The sequence below is a fragment of the Mirounga angustirostris genome, unplaced genomic scaffold (assembly GCF_029215605.1).
Source record: "Mirounga angustirostris isolate CCGP_5_RB_7025 unplaced genomic scaffold, mMirAng1.0.hap1 SCAF_4, whole genome shotgun sequence".
In the NCBI taxonomy this organism is placed as follows: Eukaryota; Metazoa; Chordata; class Mammalia; order Carnivora; family Phocidae; genus Mirounga; species Mirounga angustirostris.
The window spans coordinates 133264178-133288049 of NW_026991712.1; the positions used below are offsets into that span (position 1 = coordinate 133264178).

Consider the following 23872-nt stretch of genomic DNA (forward strand, 5'->3'; position numbering starts at 1 on the left):
ATTAGTTTTTCAATGATGCATAACAAGTTACTGAAAACTTAGCAGCTTAAACCAGCATTCATTTATTAGTTCTCAGTTCTATACGTCAGAAATCAGGGCATGGTGTGGTTGTGTTTTCTGCTTAGGGTCTCAAAAAGCTAAAATCATGGTATTGACTAGCATGCATTATCATCTGGAGCTTGGAATCCTCTTTCAGCTTATGTAGATGTGGCAAGATTCAGTTCCTTAGGGTTGTAAGAGAGAGGTCCCTGTTTTCTTGCTTGCTGTCAGGTATTTCCTTGCTGGGATCACTCTCAGATCACAGAAGCTAGCTACATTCCTTGAAATATGGCTTTTTCCATTGGCTCTCTCATGCTTCTAATCTTTTTAATTAAAAAGAGTCCATTCCCTTTTAATAATAACCTCATCAGGTCAGATCACCCAGAATAATCTCTCTAAGGTCAGCTGACTTGGAACTTTAATTACATCAGCACAATCACTTCCTGGCAGTACTTGTATCAGGGTTTGATTGAATAACTGGGAGAAGACTTCTGTATTCCAGAAGGTACAGATCTTGGGGGTCATTTTAGAATTCTGCCTTTCATAATGGTCCCTAATTATTAATTGAACTTATTAATACAAACCACAAAATTGCATTTTGTGGAGCCAGAGAAAGTAGAAGGAGACTGTTGGGTACCATACCGCTCTCTTATTTTACCAGAGTGATTCTACTTTTATCTATTATATACAATTATAGTCTGTATAAGTTGTTGCTATTACATTTTATTCATGCTCCTTCCTTTGGTAATCACATCTAGTCTCATGGTTTTGAATTACATGTATGTATATGTATATATGCATACACACTGACATTTCTTAATATATTATTATATTAAGATTTTTTATATTATATTTATCTGGTCTGAACTTCTGCCTAGACTCATAATTAACAGACTGCTTGACTTCCCCACCTGCATATGTGATAGGCGTATTAAACTTCAGATTTCCAGAATAGAACTCCTGATCTTTCCCTTTAAAACTATATCTCTTGTCCCCAAAATTTCTATTTGGGCTGATTGGTGAAGGTCTTCCCCTTTACAGAACTAGTCTGTAAAAAATGGGGAAAGGTAGGTGCTTTTCAAATGTTCAGTCACCAAAACAAAGTGTCATGGAACATTAAGAAACAGGGAATATAGCTCAAACAAAGGAACAATATAATAATAATAAATAATATAATAATAAAATAATAAAGTAAATATTTCAACAGAGAAAATATAATAAATATAAATATATAAAATATTATACATATATTTAAAAACCCAGAAATTTTTGGAGCTAGAGAATATAGTAACTGAAAAATTCACTATAGGCCCTCAACAGCAGACTTGATCAAGCAGAAGAAAGCAGAACTGATCAAGGAGAAGAAAAGACAAGTCACTTGAAATTATCCAATCAGAGGAGAAAAAGAAAAAAAAAGAGTGAAAAACTGTGTAAAAAGCTTAAGGACCATATGGGATACCATAAAATATATTAATATATTCATTATGGAAATCCCAGAAGAAGAATAAGAGAGCAATAGGGCAGAAAGCATATTTAAAGAAATAATGGCTGAAAACTTCCTAAATCTCGGAAGGAAGTGGTCATCCAAATTAAAGAAGAAATTAAAGAAGAAATAAATGTCCCAATAAGTGGTCATCCAAATTAAAGAAGAAATTAAAGAAGAAATAAATGTCCCAACAAATGTCCCTAAAGAAATCAATACCCAGGCACCTTGAAATCAAAGTATCAAGTCAAAAACAAAGAGAGAATTTTGAAAATAGCAAGAAAGAAGTGACATCTCATATAAGAGAACATCCATATAACTCTTAGTGGATTTCTCAGAGGAGCCCTTACAGGCCAGAATAATGTGTGATGGTATATTCAAAGTGCTAAAAGAAAAGAACTGCCAACTAAGAATACTATATCTGGCAAAACTATGCCTCAAAAATGAAGGAGAAATAAAGACTTTACAAAAGAAAAAGTTGAGAGAGTTCAATACCTGCTTTACAAGAATCGCAAAAAGAGTCCTTCAGGTTGAAATGAAAAGATGCTAAAAAGCAACATTAATCATACAAGAGTATAAGGCTTGCTGATAAATATAAATATATAGGCAAATGTAGAATACTGTAATTCTGTAACAGTAGTGCATAAATCACTGTTAATTCTAGTATTGAAGTTAAATGGCAAAAGTATAAAAAGTGATTAACTATAAAATATATCAATAGATACACAATATAAAAAGATGTAATTTGTGATATCAATAACAAAGTGTAGGGAGGGAGAAATAAAAGTGTAGTTTTTTGTGTACAATTGAAATCAAGAGGTTATTAGTTTAAAATAAATTCTCACAATTATAAGATGTTTTTGTAAAAGCTCCATAGTAAAAACAAAGAAAACACCTGTAGTACACACACACACACACACACACACAATAAAAGAATCAAAATATGTCACTACAAAAAAATTAACAAAACACAAAGGAAGCCCACAAGAGGAAAAAGACAAAAGAGCTACAAAGCAGACACAAAAAATTTAACAAAGTGGTAATAGTAAGTCATTCCTGATCAACAATTACTTTAATATAAGTGCATTAAACTCCCCAATCAAAAACATGGTGTCATGGCTTTTGGGTTTGTTTTGGTGTTGTTTTGTTTTTGGGCTGAATGGATATAAAAACCATATGCTGTCTACATAAGACTCACTTTAGATTTAAAGACACACATAGGCTGAAAGTGAATGAATGGGAGAAGATATTCCACGCAAATGGTAACCAAAAGAAAATATGGGCAATCATACATATATCAGACAAAATAGTCTTTAAATTAAATACTGCCAAGAGACAAAGAAATAAGTTATATAATGATAAAAGGGTCATTCAACCAAGAAGATATCATAACTATAAATACATACGCACCTAATATCAGAAAATCCAAATGTATAAAGAAAATATTGAATGAATTGAAGGCAGAAATAGATGGCCTTGTAATAATAAAGGATTTTAAAACCCCACTTTTACTAATGGATAGAACATTCAGACAGAAGATCAATAAGGAAACACAGGACTCAAATAACACTATAGACCAAATGGACCTACCAGGCGTATAGAAACATTTCACCCAATAGCAGCAGAACACACATTCTTCTCAAGTGCACATGAAACATTCTCTGGGATAGACCACATATTAGGTAACAAAACAAGTCTTAATAAATTTAGGAAGATAAAATAATACCAAGTATATTTTATCACCAGATGGCATGAAACTAGAAATTGACAGCAGGAAGAATACTAGAAAATTCACAAATATGTGCAAATTAAATAACACACTCCTGAACAACCAATAGGCCAGAGAAGAAATTAGAAAGTATCTGGAGAAAAACAAAAATGAAAACATAACATATCAAAACTCATGGGATGCAGCGAAAGCAGTAATATGAGGGAATTTTATAGTGCTAAATACCCATATTAAAAAAAGAAGAAAGATCTCAAATGAACAACCTAACTTCATACCACAAAGAACTACAAAAAAGAAAACAAAGCCCAAAGTTAGCAAAAAGAAAGAATAATAAAAATTAGAGCAGAGCTAAATGAAATAGAGAACTGAAAAATAATAGGAAAAAATCAATGAAACTAAAAGTTGTTTTTCTGAAAGGATCAACAAATGGACATCTGTTTGACTAGACTAAGAAAAAAAGAGAAAACTCAAATAAATGAACTATGAAATGAAAGAGAAGACATTACAACAGATGCCACAGAAATAAAAACAATTATAAGAAACTACTATGAACAACTAAACACCAACACTTTGGACATTTTCTAGAAGAAATGGATAAATTCCTAGAAACATACCACCTATCAAGACTGAATTATGAAGAATTAGAAAGCCTGAACAGACCAATAACAAATAAGGAGATTGAATCAGTAATCAAAACCTTCCAACAGGGCGCCTGGGTGGCTCAGTTGGTTAAGCGACTGCTTTCGGCTCAGGTCATGATCCTGGAGTCCCTGGATTGAGTCCCGCATCGGGCTCCCTGCTCTGCAGGGAGTCTGCTTCTCCCTCTGACCCTCCCTCCTCTCATGTGCTCTCTCTCTCTCATTCTGTCTCAAATAAATAAATAAAAATCTTTAAAAAAAAAAAAAAAAACCTTCCAACAAAGAAAATCCAGGATCAGAGAGTTTTACTGGTTAATTCTACCGAACATGTATAGAAGAATTAAACCAATCCTTTCTAATCTCTCCAAAAGACTGATGACAACATTACCCTGATACCAAAACCAGGCAAAGTATACTGCAAGAAAAGAAAACCAAAGGCCACAAGCCCTGATGAACATAACTCAAAAAATCCTCAACAAAACACTAGCTAACTGAATTCAATAGCACATTAAAAGAATAACACACCATGACCATGTGGGATTTATCCCGAAGATGCAAGAATGTTTTAGCATATGCAAATCAATCAACATGATACACCACTTTAGCATAACAAACAATTAAATAACAAAATCATCTTAATAGATGCAGAAAAGGCATTGACAAAATTCAACATCCCATTATGATAAAAACACTCAACAGACTAGAAATAAAAAGAAAGTATCTCAACATAATAAAAGCCATATGTGAAAATCCCACACCTAACATTATACTCAATGGTGAAAAAAAAACTTTTCTTCTAAGGTCATGATCAAGGCAAGGATGCCTGCTCTCACCACCTCTATTTAACATAGTAGTGGAAATCTTAGAGGATATAGGCAAGAATAAGATTAAAAAGCATTCAAATCAGAAAGGAAGAAGTAAAATTATCTGTTTTCAGATGACATGATTTAGATGTAGGAAACCTTGACTCCACCAAAACACCTGTTACAACTAATAAACTGGACAATGTTATAGGTACAAAATCAACATTCAAAAATAAGTCATAGGGGGGCCTGGCTGGCTCAGACAGTAAAGCATGTGACTCTTGATCTTGGGGACTTGAGTTCAAGCCCCACGTTGGGCCTAAAGTTTACTGACAAAAATAAAACCCTTAAAAAAAAAGTTGCATTTCTTTACACTATCAATGAAATATCTGAAAAGGAAATTAGGAAATTAATCCCACTTATAATTGAATCAAAATAAAATACTTAGAAATAAACTTAACCAACATGGTGAAATACTTCTATATTGAAAACAATGATGAAGGAAATTGAAGAAGACATAAATAAATGGAAAGACATCCCATATTATTCATGGATAGCAGGACACAATATTTCTTAAATGCCCATACTAACCAAATTGATCTACAGATTCAATGCAATCACTATAAAAATCGCAATGACTTTTTTTTACAGAAATATAGAAAGCAATCCTAAAATTTCTATGGAACCACAAAGGATCCCAAAGAGCCAAGTCAATCTTGAGAAAGAAGAACAAAGTTGAAGGTCTCACACTTCCTGCTTTCAAAACATTATGAAGCTATAGTAATTAAAACAGTAAGGTACTGGCATAAAGAGAGACATATGGACCAAGGGAACAGAATAGAGAGCCCAGAAATAAATCCACTCAAAAATTATCTTCAAAAAGTGTTTAACAATGCACAATGTGGAAAGGATAGTCTCTCCAACAAAGGGTGTTGGGAAAACTGGATATCTGCATGTAAAAGAGTGCAACTGGACCTTTATCTTACACTATACACAAAAATCAACTCAAAATGGGTTAAAGACCCAAATGTTAGCCCTGAAACAATATTCCTAGGAGAAAACAGGATGTAAACTTCATGATGTGGGTTTTAGCAATGATTTCTTGGATATAATATCAAAAGCACAGACAACAAAAGCAGAAATAGACAAGAGGGAGTACATTAAACTAACTGCACAGCTAAGAAAACAATCAACAGAGTAAAAAGGCAACCTAAGGAATGAAAATAAATATTCACAAATCACATATCTGATAAAGAATTACTATTCAAAATATAGAAGGCATTCCTACAACCCAATTGGGAAAAAAGACCCAATTAAAATATGGACAGAGAATTTGAATAGACCTTTCTCGAAAGAAGACATATAAATGTCCAGCAAGTGTATGAAAAGATGCTCAACATCACTAATCATCAGGGAAATGCAAATAAAAACCATAAGGAGATCACCTCACATGTATTAGGATAGCCATTATCAACAAAACAAAACAAAAATCATACATGTTGGTAAGGATATGGAGACACTAAAACTCTCATGCACTGTTAGTGGGAATGTAAAATGGTGAAGCCACTGTGGAAAACAGTATGGAGGTGCCTTAAAATATTAAAAATAGAACTGCCATATATGATCCAGCAGTCCCACTTCTGGATATATATCAAAAAGAATTGAAATCTCTCAAATATTTATTTGCAGTCCCATGTTTATTTCAACTCTACTCATAATAGCCAAAATGTGGAAATAATGTAAACGTCTATGGACAGTGAAATGAATAAAGAAAATGTATATTTGGTATAAATATATATAAATGGTATATATTTATATAAATATTAATCAGCCTTAGAAAAAGGAGATTCTGGAATGTGTGACAGTATGGATGAACTTTGAGTACGTTATGCCCTGTGAAATAAGTCAGCCACAGAAGGACAAATGCTACATGATTGTACTTACATGAGGTATCTAAATTATTCAAGCCCATAGAAGCAGAAAGTAGAATGGTGGTTTCCAGGGGGAAGAATACATGGGGAGCTGCTGTTCACTGGGTGCAAAGCTTCAGTTATGCAAGACGAAAAAGTTCTAGAGATCTGCTGTACAGCATTGTGCTTATACTTAATGATAAATATATAGTGAAATATAGTACTGTATACTTAAAAATGTGTTAAGAGGGTAGCTAATGTTATGTGCTTTTTCCCCACAATTAAAACAAAAAAAGAGCTGAAAAAATAAATAACCACCTTGCATCTGGTACAGTAGTCTATTGAGAAGTAGAAATTTCGTCTTTTAGTTTCTTAGGTCTCAATTCATGAAGTCATTATTAACTCCTATCCCTCTCATTCCTGATATCTAATCTGTCAACAAATCCTGTTGCTTCTACCCAGAGGCAGAATTACTTTAAAGTTAATGATGTTCAAATTATCAGGCCTCTTACTTGCATGAACTCCTTCCCAGATCCTGGAAGGAAGCCTGGCAGTGTGTTCACATGGCTACATTTTGTGCAACTTGCAAAATTAAGATAGTTTTCTTTTTTAAGATTTCAAAAATGGAAACATAATTCACATACCATAAATTTCACCTTTTTAGGATATAAAGTTAAGTGGCTTTTAGTATACTTACAAAGTTGTGCAACCATAACAACTATCTAATTCTAGATCATTTTCATCACCTCCCCCATAAAACCCCATACTCAATCTTGCCATTCTCCCTTTCCTCTAAGACCCTGGAAATTACAAATCTATTTTCTGTCACTATGGATTTGTCTAATACGGACATTTCATATAGATGCAATCATGTAATACATAGCCTTTTGTTTCTGGCTTCTTTCACATACTACACTGTTTTTAAGGTTCATCTATATCAGTCCTTCATTTTTTTTATTGCCAAATATTCTGTTGTATGGGTAAACTATATCATGTTTATCCACTTTGGATTTTTTCCACTTTTTAGCTATTATGACTATGCTGCTATGAATATTCATATATAAGGTTTTATGTGGACATGTGCTTTAAATTTTGGGGGGTAGTGTGGTCAAGTGAATAATGGCTCCCTATAGATGTGCACATCCTAATCCCCAGAAACTGAATATGTTATCTTACATGGAAAAACAGAATAGAGGTATGATTAATTCAAAGATCTTGAGATGAGGAGGAGAGATTATCCTGGGTTATACAAGATTATCCAATATAGTCACAAGTGTCCTTATAAGTGGGGGGGGGCTGGAAGATCAGAGAAGGCAAAAATGGAGAAATGACGACAGAAACAGAAGCTGACGTGGTGCAAGGTAGGGGCTACAGACTCCAGAAGCTGGAAAAAGAGAGAAAATGGATACTTCTCTAGAGCCTCCTGAAGGAACACAGCCTTAATGACACCTACAGAACTTTAAAATAATAAATTTGTGTTGTATTAAGCCACTCAATTTGTCATAATTTGTTACAGTTCAATGATGGGAATTATATGTTGAAACTTGGAAGTGGGTTACTGCCATAATGAATAACTAAAAATGTGCAAGTGGCTTTGGAATTGGGCAGGGGACAGAAACTAGAAAAATTCTGGCTATAAATTTGTGACAGAAAAAGCCTAGATTGCCTCGAACACAGTGTTAGTAGAAGTGAAGAAATCATCAAGATATATAAGATATACAAAGTTCTTAAGACTGTTGCCATCAACAGAAATACTGCCAGCATGGGCTGAAAGGGAGAGAGAGGACAAAATGAGAGAAGACCGCAAGACTCCTAAAATTCTAGAGGTAGGAAACAGGTTGTTCAATCTACTTGACTGCAAAAACTTGTGTACCTTCCTGGAAAAGGAAGGATGACTAAAAGGGTGGAGCTATAGGCACAGAGCAATAAATCTTGAGCCACAGGGGTTATTCCCAGGTCTTGAAACCTAATGGAGTTTTCCTGGTTGGATTCTGAAACGGTTCTGAGGGTACACTCCTCTTGTACTCCTATTCCCCACCCCTCTCCATTTTTGTATGGGTATGTCTATATAACTATTATCCCATGCCTATTCCACAACTGTATTTTGGAAGCAGATGAACTGTTTTCTAGAGTCACAGGTCTACAGATGGAGAGGAGCTCTGCTCCAGGATGGACTATACCCGGAACTTTACCCATGCCTAATTTAGATGCTTTAGATGATGAAATTTGGAACTTCTGAGCAGATGAGATTTAGATGAGATTTTGTACTTGAGTCAACGTTGTAATGGATGAGACTTCTGAGGAACTTGGGTTGGGGTGGGTGCATTTTCACGTGGGTCAGACATGAATCTTTGCAAACAGAGGCCAGACCATGGTAGCCTGAATAATGAACTTCCAATGATGCCCATGTCCTGATCCCCAGAACCTGTGAATATGTCACCTTACATGGTAAAAGAGAATTTGCTGATATGATTAACTTAAGGCTCTCAAGACAAAGAGATTATCCTGGATTACTTGGGTGGCCCCAATGTAACCACAAAGGTTCTTGTAAGAGGGAGGCAGGAGGGTCAGAGAAGGCAGAGAAAGAAATGTAATAATGGAAGCAGTCAAGAGTAGGAGATGTACTATCTGATACAGAGAATGAAATGATGTGAGAAAGGGGCCACTAGTGAAGGAATGTAGGCAGCCTCTAGAGGCTGGAAAAGAAAAGGCACGGATTCTCCCATGAATCCTGGAAGGAAAAAACCCATGATGATATGCAAATTTTTTAAATGATATGCTAATTTTAAGACATCTGACCTCCAGAACTATAAGATAATAAATTCATATTGTTTTAAGTCACTAAGGTTTGTGGTCATTCAGCAATAGGAAAGGGATACAGGTTTATGCCTTGTCCTGGAATGCTGAGTTAAAAGTAAAACAATTTAACTATAATTTTTATCCTGACTTTCCCTATGTTGTAGTTTCCCTCATGTCATGTAGTGATGGAATGGCCATAGACATTTTGGGGAGCTGGATGTAAGGAAGATGCATTGGAATATAGGCTTGGTGGAATATATTTATATGATTTTCAATCTTGTTTGTATATAGTTACCTTGTTGCTAACCATCTAGGGTATAAAAGACTTCCAGTAATACTCCTGCCCATTGTGCAAACTCCCTTGACCATCATGACATGAAAGTGTAGGGCCAGAAGACATACTGAACATGAACATACCCTTTGGTTCCCACCACCAGAAGTATGTTGGTGGAGGAAGAGAAACAGGTTTGAAATGTATGGAGCCAGAGGTTTTCCCAAATTTGTCAACAATCCTAAAACTTTATAAGGCATATCAGTGAAAAATTGTAAAGCTGAAATGAATGTTTCTGAATTATCAGTAATAGAAATCATGCTAAAGATTGGATTACTATTATCTTCATAGAAAATGATATTATAAGATATATGTCATGTGAAGGCTGTCAAAGAGCATGAAGCCAAAGCATAGGGAGAAAAAGAGCATAATAGATGTGTGTTATTATGTTATTTTCCTGGACTTAATGATGTTTATGGCATTTGTTAGCTTTTCAAAGTTGTATTTTATTAACTTCAATTTGTAATTTAAAATTCAGTTTCTTTTTCCACCTTAAGTAAGCATTTCACTTTTGTAATCAATTATGTATTCCTAATTTTTGTATTACTTATTGAAAGGGGGTATCCCCAGTTTACAAATTCAGATTCTACTCTTGGCCATATCTTTCAAATTTACCCAGAAATCAACTCCTTACCACCTCCACTGCTACTACCTCAATCTAGGACACTATTATTTCTTGCCTATATTATTGCAATAACTTTCTAACTAGTCTCTTTGACTTCACCTTGCCCCACTTTCCACTTATTCTCAACATAACAGTCAAAGTGATCCTGGTAATGTAATGTAATGTAATGTAATGTAATGTAATGTAATGTAATGTAATGTAATGTAATGTAATTCATGTAATGTAATTCACATAACGTAATGTAATTCATGTAACATGTAATATAACATGCACTGTAATATAATGCAATGTGATGTAATATAACTTAATATGTCAGGCCACAGGTTCCACTGTTCAAAACCTTCCAAAGGGCTTCCATTTTATTCAGAATAAGATGCAAAATCCTTAAAATTTCTTATAGGATTCTATCTATCTACCCTCCCTTCCCCCCACAATTAATTTATCACCTATTCTTCTAACTTATTCTATTCCACCCATTTTAGTCTTCTTTGCTGTTCACATATCAGTTTTGTTCTCATCTCAGGTATTTATAATTCCTGTTTCCTCTATCTAGAACTATCTTCTACCCAGCTATTTGCATGGCTCACTCCCTCATCTACTTTAGGTTTTTACTAAAATGTCACCTTCTGAGTGAAGCTTCCCTAGCTACCCTAACAAGTTACACCTTCCATAAACACACAACTCTATCCATCCCTCTTCTTTTATATTTCTCCTTGATGTTTTCATTGTCTTTTAGTTTTGGTTTACTGTAAACCTGAAATCAAATACATTTTTTCTATTAATTCAATTTCAGATCATATGCCCAAATATTACCATTTCAGCACATAAGGGAGGAAGAAGTAAAGTTTAGTTTGATTACTTTAAATACAGTTTTTTGTTATTTTTTTGGGTGATTCATAATCCCCATTCACAACTCAGGAATATACTCTTGGGTTTACTCCATAATTGCATAATACTTCTGTTTTCTTTGTAAAGCCTTGATTATAAATGTATACTCTTACTTAATGTAGTTTACCCCGGTTCAATTAGGGATATTTCTTTTTTCTTTAATTTCTCTGGTAGAAACGTTTGACAGAAACACCAGGATACTTGACTACATTGAGATATATGCCATTCTTAGAAAAATCTATTTATGGAAAGGCAAACAGAGCTAATTAATTCCATTCATGGTAGCTAGTCAGGATATTGCAGTAATGAGAAATGGCAATGAGGGAAACACTGCTTCCTTTGAAAACAGGCAGAGATGACTTATTTTATTGGTAGGGAAGGGAAAATCTGAAAGCAACAAAATGAGCTTCTTTATTTGCATATATGACATTGGAGTTTGCTTATTAAAGCCCTAGGTCAACAGATGTGGTATTTATAAATGTGGAGACCCCAATTTGATTCTTACGATGAAAAGCCTCTACAATTATTTTCAGTCAGAAAATACATTTTAATCAAATGCTTCATCAAGGATTCCTTTCAAATTCCAGAATTAGTGGAAATACAGTTTTATTTACTTATTGATCACAGTGGTAAATTGTGTACTTTAGAGTTTTCATAGAGAAACTCACTTGGAAGTTTGTCTCAAAGTGAATTGAAATTGATTCTTTAAAGGATATCTAATTGTAGAATGATTGCTTTTCAGGTAAACTAAAGTATTTCCCCCACCTCTATTATTGTGTAGTTTGAATTAAAAATTTCCAGTTTATATAGGCATGATTCTGATGATGAGAATTGACTGAACTATTTACTTTAAAATCAAATGATTCATTCATTCACTCAAAAACATTTATCAAGTGCCCGTTGGGGACATAGTGCTCCGCTAAGTGCAGGGAAAACTACCCGGAGGAAATGATGCCAAAATGGAGTCCACAAAAGTAAACATTTGTTTTATTTTATTTATTTATTATCATTATTTCTTTCCATTTGTTTTATTTTAAATGTGTAAGCTCTTGCCTCTCAGCAGGGGGCCCACTTTTCTATATCCTAGTTGGCAATTTTGAGGTTAACAACATTTCTATTTTGTCAGGCACTGACAATTGGGTGGACTGGAGAGAGACTGGAAAGCTAGAGGAGGAAGATGAGGTGTGCTCCTTCTATTTAATTCCTGGTCATTTTAGCATCTCAACAGCAACAGTTCTCTTCGCGGTGACACTAAGCTTCAGCAACAGCAGCAGTTCTCAGTCTATCGTTTTCCCACACACCTAGAACCAGCCTTATCATGGCCCCTCAGAGACCAGTACCAGCCTCTTTACAGGCCTGAGTCCCATACACTACCTTCTTCCCTTTGATCTCTACCCTAGAGGTGCTAGCTGCTTCCTACAGTGTCCCCTTTCTGTCCTCTCAGTTTTCTAAGACATGAGTAACTGTCCTTTATATTAAATTTCCTTAGCTAAACAATTGATGTCGTTTCCACCCCCTGACTGGGCCTTGACTGACGCAGAAATTGATATACCTCTAATAATTTAAAAAAATGTTTCATTTCTCAAGTTTCTCTTGATCTATTAATAACCTTTGGCAATGCCTGTGATGTACATCTACAACCAATGTCCTACGTAATTCTACAAATGCAGGAAATGGAGGAGTTAATAATTAGGATGCCTCAAATGTTTTTCCTAAAAACAGTTATAGGATTGCAAATTGTATTTTACTATTTTGTTCTTTTTTCTAAGCTTTATCTGAAAAAATAATTGACAAAACTTGATTAGTAGGTATGGCAAATCTACACTGTAATTACTTATGGAGGAAATTGCTAGATATGCAAATATAGTGCTTGCCTCAGGTATACATGCATCCTAGCTAATTAAAAATGAGCACAACTTGAGCAAAATAAGGAGGTGAAGCCAATGGCAGCTATGCTTTTAGTAGAATGAGTTTAGTTTAATTCTAATCAATTTAAATTACAAGTTAAATCATTAGCTAAAATACTTGGTTATTTCAAATTTCTATGAAAACACATTTGTATTATTTATATAGCCCAAACAAATATTCCATTGTAGGAGCCAAGGGGAGATAGCCCAAAATGTACCACTTTGGCATACTGATTATTTTGAACCAGAAGTTACTTAAGTGTAAAAACATTCTGACTCCTTTTTGTCTCTAGACACCAGGAGATAAGTCTCCCATCCCTCTACCAGGAGGTAGAGCCATTCTTATTACCAGAGATAGGGAACTCAGAGCAAAGAAAGCTGTATAAACAAAGCTTGCATTTTTGCTAATTTACTATTTCAGGCTAGCCCAAATTCTGTTTAGCATTCCTTACCAACTGAAACCCCCAAATATAAGTTTTGTCTTGCCAATTTCATACAGATTTATTGTCTTTTTGTCTAAAAAGCATAAAAACTGCCTGCTTTGGTCATTTCTTTGGGCCTCAATTTCTTTTTTTTTTTTTTTTTTGAAAAGTTCTTTTTTTTTTTTTTAAGATTTTATTTATTTATTTGAGAGAGAGAATGAGACACAGAGAGAGAACATGAGAGGGGGGAGAATCAGAGGGAGAAGCAGACTCCCCGCCGAGCAGGGAGTCCGATGCGGGACTCGATCCCGAGACTCCAGGATCATGACCTGAGCTGAAGGCAGTCGCTTAACCAACTGAGCCACCCAGGCGCCCCTGGGCCTCAATTTCTTTACTGGGACTCTGTACACAGTCAATTAAACTTTTTTTTTCTCCTGTTAATCTGTCTGATGTCAAATTAATTCTTAGACCAGCTGGAAGAATCTTGAAGGCTAGAGTAAAACCTTTCCACCTAAATTCTATACAACTACTGGCATTTCCTCAGGGTCTCCATTCTTTATTTATCTATTTGAAATTTTTATATAACCCTACAAATAAAGTGAAAAAACAATAAAAGTAATTCAGTTTGAATACTGATATTAGAAATTCTTGCTTATGGTGATCTGTAGCCTTACTAAGCATTCAAAATGGTGATTTGCAGAGTGCAGAATATTTTTTAAGCTTTTCTAAGGAGAAGTTTAACAGGATATCAATCCTTTAATATAGTTCACAGATGGCTAAATTTATGAAATGTTTTTATAAAGACTGCTTGACATACTGTCTCAAATATTAGATAGTCAGAATGATACTTCTCATTTCCTGATGAATTCGCTAGACTTTAAATATAATCAATCTTTGCATTGTCTTTTAAAAAATTAAATTTTTTCACCACATAAAATATATATATATTACTCTTTAAATATTTTTGTTCCTGTATTTAGGTGTTTGTTTTTTAAAATTCATGTTGTGTTCTTTAATCCAGAGCGAGTGGCCTATAATTTAGAAATGTTTCTGTCAGTAACTGGTACATTAAATAGTTCAAAGAGTTGACAATACTCTTAAAATGATCTATCATACTTCAAATTCTGGAAAATTAATACTGGATAATTTTAGGTAGAGAGGCAGAAAGACTTCCTTTGAGGAGATGAAATAAGCATCTTTTAAATTACCCTTTATCTGGTTACTTTTCTAAAAAAAGACCTTATAAAATAATTATTAAAATAGCATTTTAAAATCACTTATGATATTATAATCATATTCATATTTAGTCCAAATTCCAGAGGAAGATACAGAACACATAGATAAAAGGAAACATTTGAGGAGATAAGGACTGATAATTTTTTTAAATTGATGAAAAACATAAACCCATAGATAAAGAAAGCACACAAGAATAATGTATAAAAATCAAACACATGAGAATAGCATTTAAAAAATCCCAGAAAAGATTAAACTGAATGTAATTTATATAGAAGGTCAGGATCATCAACATATCATGATTATGTTGCATTTCTTTCAGGGATGCAAAAGCAGTTTTACATTAGAAATCCCCTATATAAATAAAATTAAAAGGCATGGAAGAAGATATTTGCAAATGACACATACCCAGTAAAGGGTTAGTATCCAAAGTATATAAAGAACTGATGCATTTCAACACCCAAAAAACAAATAACCCAATTAAAAAATGGGCAGAGGACCTGAATAGACTATTTTTCCAAAGAAGACATACAGATGGCCAAGAGACACAAGAAAAGATGCTCAACATCACTCATCATCAGTGAAATGCAAATGAAACCACTATGGGCTATCACCTTACACCTGTCAGAACAGCTAAAATCAAAAACACAAGAAACAACAAGTGTTGGCGAGGATGTGGAGAAAAAGGAACCCTCTTGCACTGTTGGTGGGAATGCACACTGGTGCAGCCACTCTGGAAAACAGTATGGAGGTTCTTCAAAAGTTAAAAATAGAATACCCTATGATCCAGCAATCACACGACTGGATATTTACCCAAAAAACACAAAAACACTAATTCAGGTACATGCACCCCTATATTTATTTCAGCATTATGTACAACAGCCAAATTATGGAAGCAGCCCAAGTGTCCACTGATAGATGAATGGATAAAGATGTGGTATATATATATATATACTATTATTCAGCCATAAAAAAGAAAGAAATCTTGCCATTTGCAACAACATGGATGAAGCTAGAGTTAATGCTAAGTGAAATAAGTCAGTCAGAGAAAGACAAATACCATATGATCTCACTCATATGTGGAATTTAAGAAACAAAACAAATGAGCAAAGGGGAAAAAAGAGACAAACCAGGAAACAGACCCTTAACTTTAGAGAACAAACTGATGGTTGCCAGGGGAGAGGTGGATGGGGGGATGGGTAAAATAAGTGATGGGGATTAAAGAGTACACTTATCATGATGAGAGCTGACTAATGTACAGAGCTGCTGAATCACTGTATTGTATACTTGAAACTAGTAGAATATTGTATGTTAACTATACTGTAATTAAAATAAAAAACTTAATAAAAATAATAAAACAATACATATTTAATATCTTAAAAAAATCCTCTATATAATTTACAGCATTAACAGATGAAGAAGAAAAAATGTTATCATCAGATAAAAATTGTTATAGAGTTTGGCATCTTCTCATGATAAATTTTCTCAGTAATCTAGAAATAGGAAGGTATATTCTGAACTTAATAAAGACTATCTATGCAAAACTTATAGTAAAGAATATTCTTAATAACAAAATATTATATGCATTCCTATTAATATCAGAAATCACACAGTAACATTTGCTTCTATTCAACCATTCTCAGATTATTTGATTACCTACATAGAAATCTCTAACCTATAGACAAATTATTTATATCAATAAGAGGGTTTAGCTGGTAGCTAAATATAAATTTAAAAAATCAAGTGGATTATTGTATACCTGCAATAAAACATTGGGGACTATAATTTTTGAAAATGTACATTTATAACTCCAACAAAATGATAGAGTATTTGGAAATAAACTAAAAATGTGTAAAACCTTTTTTGAAGAAAATTATAAAACTTCACTGAAAGATATTAAAATGGATAAATAAATTGGAGATACGTCATGCATAAAGAGACTCAATATCATAAAAATATCAATTCACCATAAACCAATGAAAATTAATTTATTCTAATTTCTAATAAAATCCCAATGACATTTTTCCCTTTTAAGGAACTTGATAAACTAATTCTAAAATTTGTACAAAAACTAAATGTCCAGATGCCTACATTGTAGAGATTTATTCTATCAGATATCAAAAACATTGTGCTACTTAAGATGGTGTGGTTTTGGTACCCAGATCATAAACCAGCCAATGAAGAAGGTAACTTACGAATATATGGAAAGCCTATTTTGTTAAGAGGTTGCACTCATTCAGGGGGAAAGGAAGGACTGTTTATAAATGTTGCTTGGAAAACTATTTTTTTCATAAAAAAATAATACATTCAATGTAAAATAATTAAGCCCAGATGGAAATACACCTGACTATAAATAATGAAACCATCAAGGTTTTAGAAGAAAACATATGAAAAGATCTATTTGACTTCGGGGAGGCAAGAACTTCTTAAGAAGGACATAAAATACGCTAGGCATAAAAAAAAGTATGCATATTATTACATTACAATTAAGAACCTCAAGTCATCAAGAGACACCAAGAAGAAAGTAAAAAGAAAACTGCAGAGACTGGGAGGAGGCATCTGTAGCACATATAACCAACAGAAGATTAGCATCTAGAATATATAATAGATCCCAGTATGTCTACAAGAAAAAGACATCCAATAGATAAATGAGCAAAAATACATAAACAGGCATTTCACAGAAGAGGAAACACAAACTGCCACCAACATATGGAAAAAGCACCAATCTCATGAGGGATCGGGGATAGGCAGATTCAGATCATAATGAGATGCCACTGTCAGCCATTATACTGGAAAAAATATGAAGTCTGACAATATCAAGCGTAGACGAAGATGTGGAGCTTGGGGGCACTTACAGGTGCTGGTAAGTGAGTACAACTGTTTTGAAAAAAAAAAAACAACCACATTATTTTTCAAGTTGAATATGTGCACAATTAATGACTGGGAAATTCCACTTCTAAACATAAGCCTTAGAAAAATTCTTGCACATGTGTACTTAAAGGAATATTCACAGTAGCAATGTAATAAAAAAACTGGACAAAAATGATTGTGAAGAAAAAAGTAAGTTGTAGTATAGTCATATTTCTAGAAAGCCTGAGAACAAGCAAAGTGAAACAGTGTAATATTTAGACATACAAATGTGGGGTATGTTAAACGTAATTTAGGATTGTACTTGTCTCTGGGAATGAGGCAGAATTAGGTAAGAGCCTACAGGTAGCTGTATAGGACTGGTGATGCTCTAGTTCACAAAAATATGGCAGTGGGTTCACAGGGACGCATTTTAGTATGTTTTGTAACTTAAACATATACTACATATATTGTTTTATATGTATCACATTTGATATAATAAAATTTCAAGCCTCTCTGATTTTATTATTTTCTCTTAAGTTTGAATTTCAATTCACTATTTATTTTTTGGCTATTATTTGACAGTCTTCCTAATTCAGCTGCAGAGAAAGCTTCTAACTCATAATGTTTGTAAAGAATTTATTTGAATTTGATCATCATGCATTAATAGAATAGAATGCACACTATAATTTCAATTTGGTAAAACAGAACTATCTCTATAAAAACACATATAACCAGTACGAACTATGTCTCAGTTATAGTGCAATTTCAAATCTCACTTCTCCCTTCACTTGACCTCCCTTCACTGGAATAGCAGGAGATCAAGAAATCGGGCCTTTCCTGGGATCCTCCTCCCCAGTTATTCCTTTTAGGAGTGGTTTTGTGGCAGGGAGGGGAGTGGAGACCAGGGAACCTCCCACATAACAAGAGATGCTCCAGTGACCACCGTTCTCTCTGTTCTCCTTCACCACTGCCCACTGTGTCACTCAGACTGCTGTCAGCCCTTTGTGAGCCATGCCTGCCTGCCTGCATTACGTGGCTACACCCTGAACCACGCACAGACTACTCGGCAGTCCGCTCTTTGCCTCCTCTGGGCTCAGCTCTTTTCTCTTTCTGGTTTGCAAAGAAGCTTTCTTATTTTGTTTCTTAGAGCTTACTCTTGATGAAGGTTCCCATAGCAGAGTTTTTGGGGGCTCTGAGTGACACTTTTCTTATTATCTTTCAATACAGGGAAGGGAGAGAAAAGAGAATGAGAGGCTGGGAGCTGGAATCTGGGGCTTGATGGGGGGGATGGGCATATGCCCTCACATTGTTTCTGGATCCACCATTCCATCTTCCTCCAGGCTCTGCTGCTCAGTCTGCTTTCTTTTCCAGTATTCTCACTCATGGTGATTTGCTTTCAGGGCCTTGGTTATTTCCACTAACAGTGCAGGATGAATAGGACTCTTAGTCCATTGGACAGCTCTATATACATGTAAAATATATATACCTATCACAGAGCTCCTGGGCCCCATGGCAATCACTGAATCTGTTTTAGTGTCCTTGACCATTCTTTGACTTTGGGAAGCTCCTGATTATTCTGTGACAGTTAGAAGGCTGTCTACCAAGAGTATACAGAGGAGTTTTAAGAACTGATGTTATCCAACGCATCAACCTAATATGTCCCATCTCTAACCTGGCCCCGAATAATACTCATTTGATCTAATTAAAAAAATGATGGTGGCAGGGGGAGAATATACCAAAAACATTGATAATGGTTATATAAGGGAATGAGATCATGGATTACTTTTACTATAATTTTTACAATTCTTTTAACTTTTTAAATTTAAAAAAATGGGTATGTGTTAATTTTATATTGACAAAAATAAGCCATGAAAGAAACAACAATAATAAAAAACCTTTGAGAATCCATTATGTTCTCAGAACTTTGCCCAGTATTTTCTGGTGGTTACTGCTGTTAGAAATGTAAAATAATTCTTTCTGTTTAGAATCTTTCATTATGACAAAGGCAACCTTAAGTAGATCTTTCTACTTCAAACATAATTTAGTATATTTACATTGAGTCTCAAGAAAGCAAACGTCTGTTCTTTTTATTAGACTTTTACAGTGTAAGTTTTTTTTTGACTTATTATCATCCTCTCTGCATATCTGTCTCTTTAGAATGTCACACAAAATGAATTCTCTAACAGTAATCTCCTAGGTGTCAATACCTAGTTACAGAATGGAACTTATCCCCTTTCCTACACATGACATTGTTTCTAGAGGCCTCTTATCAAAGCAAATTTTCTTATTTTCTCATTAAAAGTTGTTACTTTCAGGGAAACAACAGCTAGTCCCACACATATGACTAATAAAAGCCAGACATCTGATTAAAAGTGATTGACAGAAATGTGAAATTCCATAATTATACTCCCCAACCCTCCTCCCTGCTGCCAATGCCAAGTAACTCAGTATTATCGAATAAGTGGTCCAGGGACAAATGAAAAACTTTTTTTTAGAGAGACTTGCTTTGTGATTAGCATGGAATACTGGGAGTTCAAAAATAAAAAAAATATGTTTCTCCTCAATGATGATTTCTTAGATACCGTAAAGCATAAGTTAAAATAACATGTTTTTTAAGTTTATTTTTACTATGTCTAATTTCAAAAACATATAAATATATCCTATTCATATTTTTGGTCCAAATATTTATAGACTTGATTTCCAAAGTCATATACCTGACAGAATCAAAATTCATAGAAACATATATTGAGTGTTTACTATAGATTCTCTTGCATGGAATTTTCCCAAAAAGCCTATGAGACAGATGACTTTTATACCCTTATTTTATTGAAGAGGACACTGAGGATAGAGAGTGAGCTACAGACCCAAAGATACCCGGCTAGCCAGGGACGGAATTGAGAGTCAAACCTCAGTTGTCTGAATCCACGGTCCATGTTCTTTCAACCACTAGACCTAGCTACTGGGCAGATTGTAGCTTTTTAACAATTGATTTTTAAACTCCCAGTATAAAACAGTTTGCTACGGCTATTCCCTACCCTTATCAACCTGTCTACCTACATTATTAATAAGTATCTACCTTAAAAAAGCCCGAGGTACATTGGATTATGTACTGAGTCGTTTTGCCCCCATATCTGTGTTGAGGTCACCTTGCAAACTGCCCTATGACCAAGTCGAGTACATCGAAAACAGGGCAAACCTGGTGGTGTGAGGAAGCAGGTGGAGGGAGGCTCTGAAGTTTATTTTCACTGGGCCTCTCTCAGTTAACACATCATGTGGACCCTCAGAGCCTGCACGTGGGCTATAGGGTCACTATTGGCATTAAGGCTAGTGAGATACCTTCACAACAGAAAGAGGGGGATGGACTGACCAGCCTGAAGCTGGAGGGGAGACAGGATAGAGACTAATATAGCTAACAGGCAATGAGAGCTGAGTGGTAGCAATGGGAGCAAGGGGGAGCTGGCCAGTGCTCACCTGAGCCCAAAGAACTGACTATGGTTTCAAAACTCCAGATTTAACACAGGGGGCAGGATCAGCTGCAGACATCAGGCCAGAGGCCAGCCTGTCTGCCAGCACACTTCTAAAAACCGGACTGAGACCAGGGAGTTCCTTTTCTTCAGAAAGACGTATAGCCTCCTTTGCACATGCCCAAATTCCATGTTATGAAGAGAGGCAGGGGAAGGTGCGAAGATACGTGACAGACAGAATTGTTATGCAAGGAGGATGAACACAACCCAAAGGGATCTTGTAACTTCTTAAATCAGACTATACTTTTAATTGCAGAAGACTAAATGTCAGCTTTTACCCTCAAGAAACAGTTGATAGAGGCTGGGATAATGGCCAGATTAGTTATGGTCAAAATCCAACAAGTTAATTTCTTTGCACATTCAAGATGAAGTGTGGATTATACCCTGTACACTGGCATTTATTGAGAATCCCTTTTTTCCAGGCCTGGTACATGCTTTATCTCATTTAATTCTCACGCTAACCCTGTAAAGAAGGAGCCATTAGCATTTCTATCTTAGAGAAACTGAAAAAGAGGCTTAGAGAGGCTAAGTAATTTGCCCAAGGTCACATTGTTAGCAACACAGCTGGGAGAGAATAGTTGATTACTTAATTAAATGTTTTAACTTCAAAATAGTTAAAATATGTTTTAACTATTAATTGCATTTTTGAAATTTGAAGATGCTCAAGAGGAGACTGCTGAATTAGAAAGAGTCTGCTTATGAAGGACTATCTGCTTTCTAATTTGCATTTGAGATTTTGGTCTTCAGGCAAATTTTAAAGAAAGCTTAAGCCTGAAAGGAGCAGTCAGAATTCTGTCAATTTTGGCAGCAAGATGGAAATATGTGTTCACTAGAAAGAAACTTTCAGTACAATTGTAAATGGAAGGCCTTTAAACCCTCCTGTTCTCTAAGCATCCTCAAAGGCAGAAGTCTTCAAGGTATGAACTTTGAGTTAATCAAGTCTTGCTTGTCCAACGACATAAAAGCTGTGTAAGTTGGTGACCACTTTGAGCTCATTTCCATAAAGTTAACATGGCAACATGGCAAATAAGGGTTAAGCGAGATAATATATATGACACAATGAAGTTGGTGCCTGCTCATAGCTGGTGCTCAAAATTGTCAATTTGCATCTCCTTACTTCCTCCTCTTCTCTCTCTCTCTCCCCTTTTTAGTGAATCTAATACTCTCCAGTTCTCTATGGTTTACTATATAGTCAAACAATCACTTTATTTCCTGGGTTTCATTTTGTTTTTATATTTAGAAATGCAAATGTGCACTTGGATAATTTAATACCTGGGGTTATAGAGACAAAATAAATAATCTCCTGGGGTGTATTTATAAAGTTTAGAAAATGCATTCGCTTACCAGCTCACTGAATTCATTATTGCCTAGGTCAAGTCTTTCCAACTGGGCCAGTTTGTGCATTGACCTATAACAGATGGGAAAAAATACTATTGTGAGGCAGTCCATCACACATTGCTCCAAAATACATTCCATTCACCCCCTGTCAGATTTACCTGGCTTTACAGTGCACAGAAATGGGAGTATTTTATAGAGAGGAGTAAACGGCAAATATATAATACATGCAAACTGCTACCTGCTTACCATATTTCCAAAAGCCAATCTATGGTGGAAATATAGAGCTGGCTGCTTAACACAAATCCAGGAAGCTTGTTAAATATCTATACCAGTAGGAGGTATAGGGTGGATCCACAACATCTACATTTTTAAGAATCATCACAGATTTGGGAACCAATGGATGAAACCAATTCTGAGCAAAGCATTCTAAAACCCCACAATATGGCCATCATTTCATCATCAATCTTGTCATTTTCCATTTCCCTACATGAACTTCTGTTATAGACAGACTGTTGTATTCATTGTCTCCTAAAGATACTGGCTGGGATACAGCTCTGTAAAACGGTAAAACCTTGAGCAAGAGTTGGTGCCAAAGGTAGAGGTATGTTGGCCAATGCCACATGTAATCAACATTTCTTAAGCCATTCTCAAATACAGCGTACCATGTAAGAAAAGATAGTGTTTTTCTGAGATCCAAGTTTTTTATCCTCCCACTAACCAGAATGCTATCCTTAAGTCCTGACTATACAGAAATTCTAGAGGCATCATTGACTCAAATCTTAGAAATTTTAGTTCCTTTATCTTTAAAATGGCTACAGTAATTATCTCATAATGCTTTTTTGAACATTAAAATACTATTATAATCCAGGCACTGTCAGGCACTCAGAAATGCAAAAATGTGTATAACCCTTTGTTCATTCAGAAACTGTTATTGAAAGATTATGCATCAGACAATCTTTTGGAGTCTGGAGGACAGCAGTGAACAAAAGGGACAAAAACTCCTACCCAAAGGGACTTCACATTGCACTGGTGGGAGAATTACAATAAATTACAATATAATTAAGTATAAATACTAAAATAATTAAGTATAATAAAATAAAATATTAGAAGGTTATAAGTGCTATGGAGAAATCTTCAGCAGAAGAGGTATATATGAAGAATGGATATAGGGGGTTTGCAATTTTTAATAGGGAGATCCAGGTAAGCCCTTACCAAGAAAATAAAATTTGAGCCGAGACTTAAAGGAAATGAAAGAACATGCTAGTGCATGGACTTTAAAGCAGGAACATGTTGCTTGCTTGAAGACATCCTAGGAGACTATGTGGCTAAAGCAGAGTGAGGGATGGGGGAGCA

At 34.9% G+C, this 23872-nt stretch overlaps 1 protein-coding gene across 1 annotated transcript in view; it reads right to left on the minus strand.

Moving 5' to 3' along the window:
* Positions 1-23872, minus strand: part of LRRC7 (leucine rich repeat containing 7) — a 959434-nt gene that overhangs the window by 159748 nt on the left and 775814 nt on the right. Inside the window, exon 9 of the mRNA XM_064588988.1 lies at positions 22526-22589. Coding sequence (XP_064445058.1) covers positions 22526-22589 — 64 coding nt within the window. The remainder of the gene's footprint in view (positions 1-22525; positions 22590-23872) is intronic.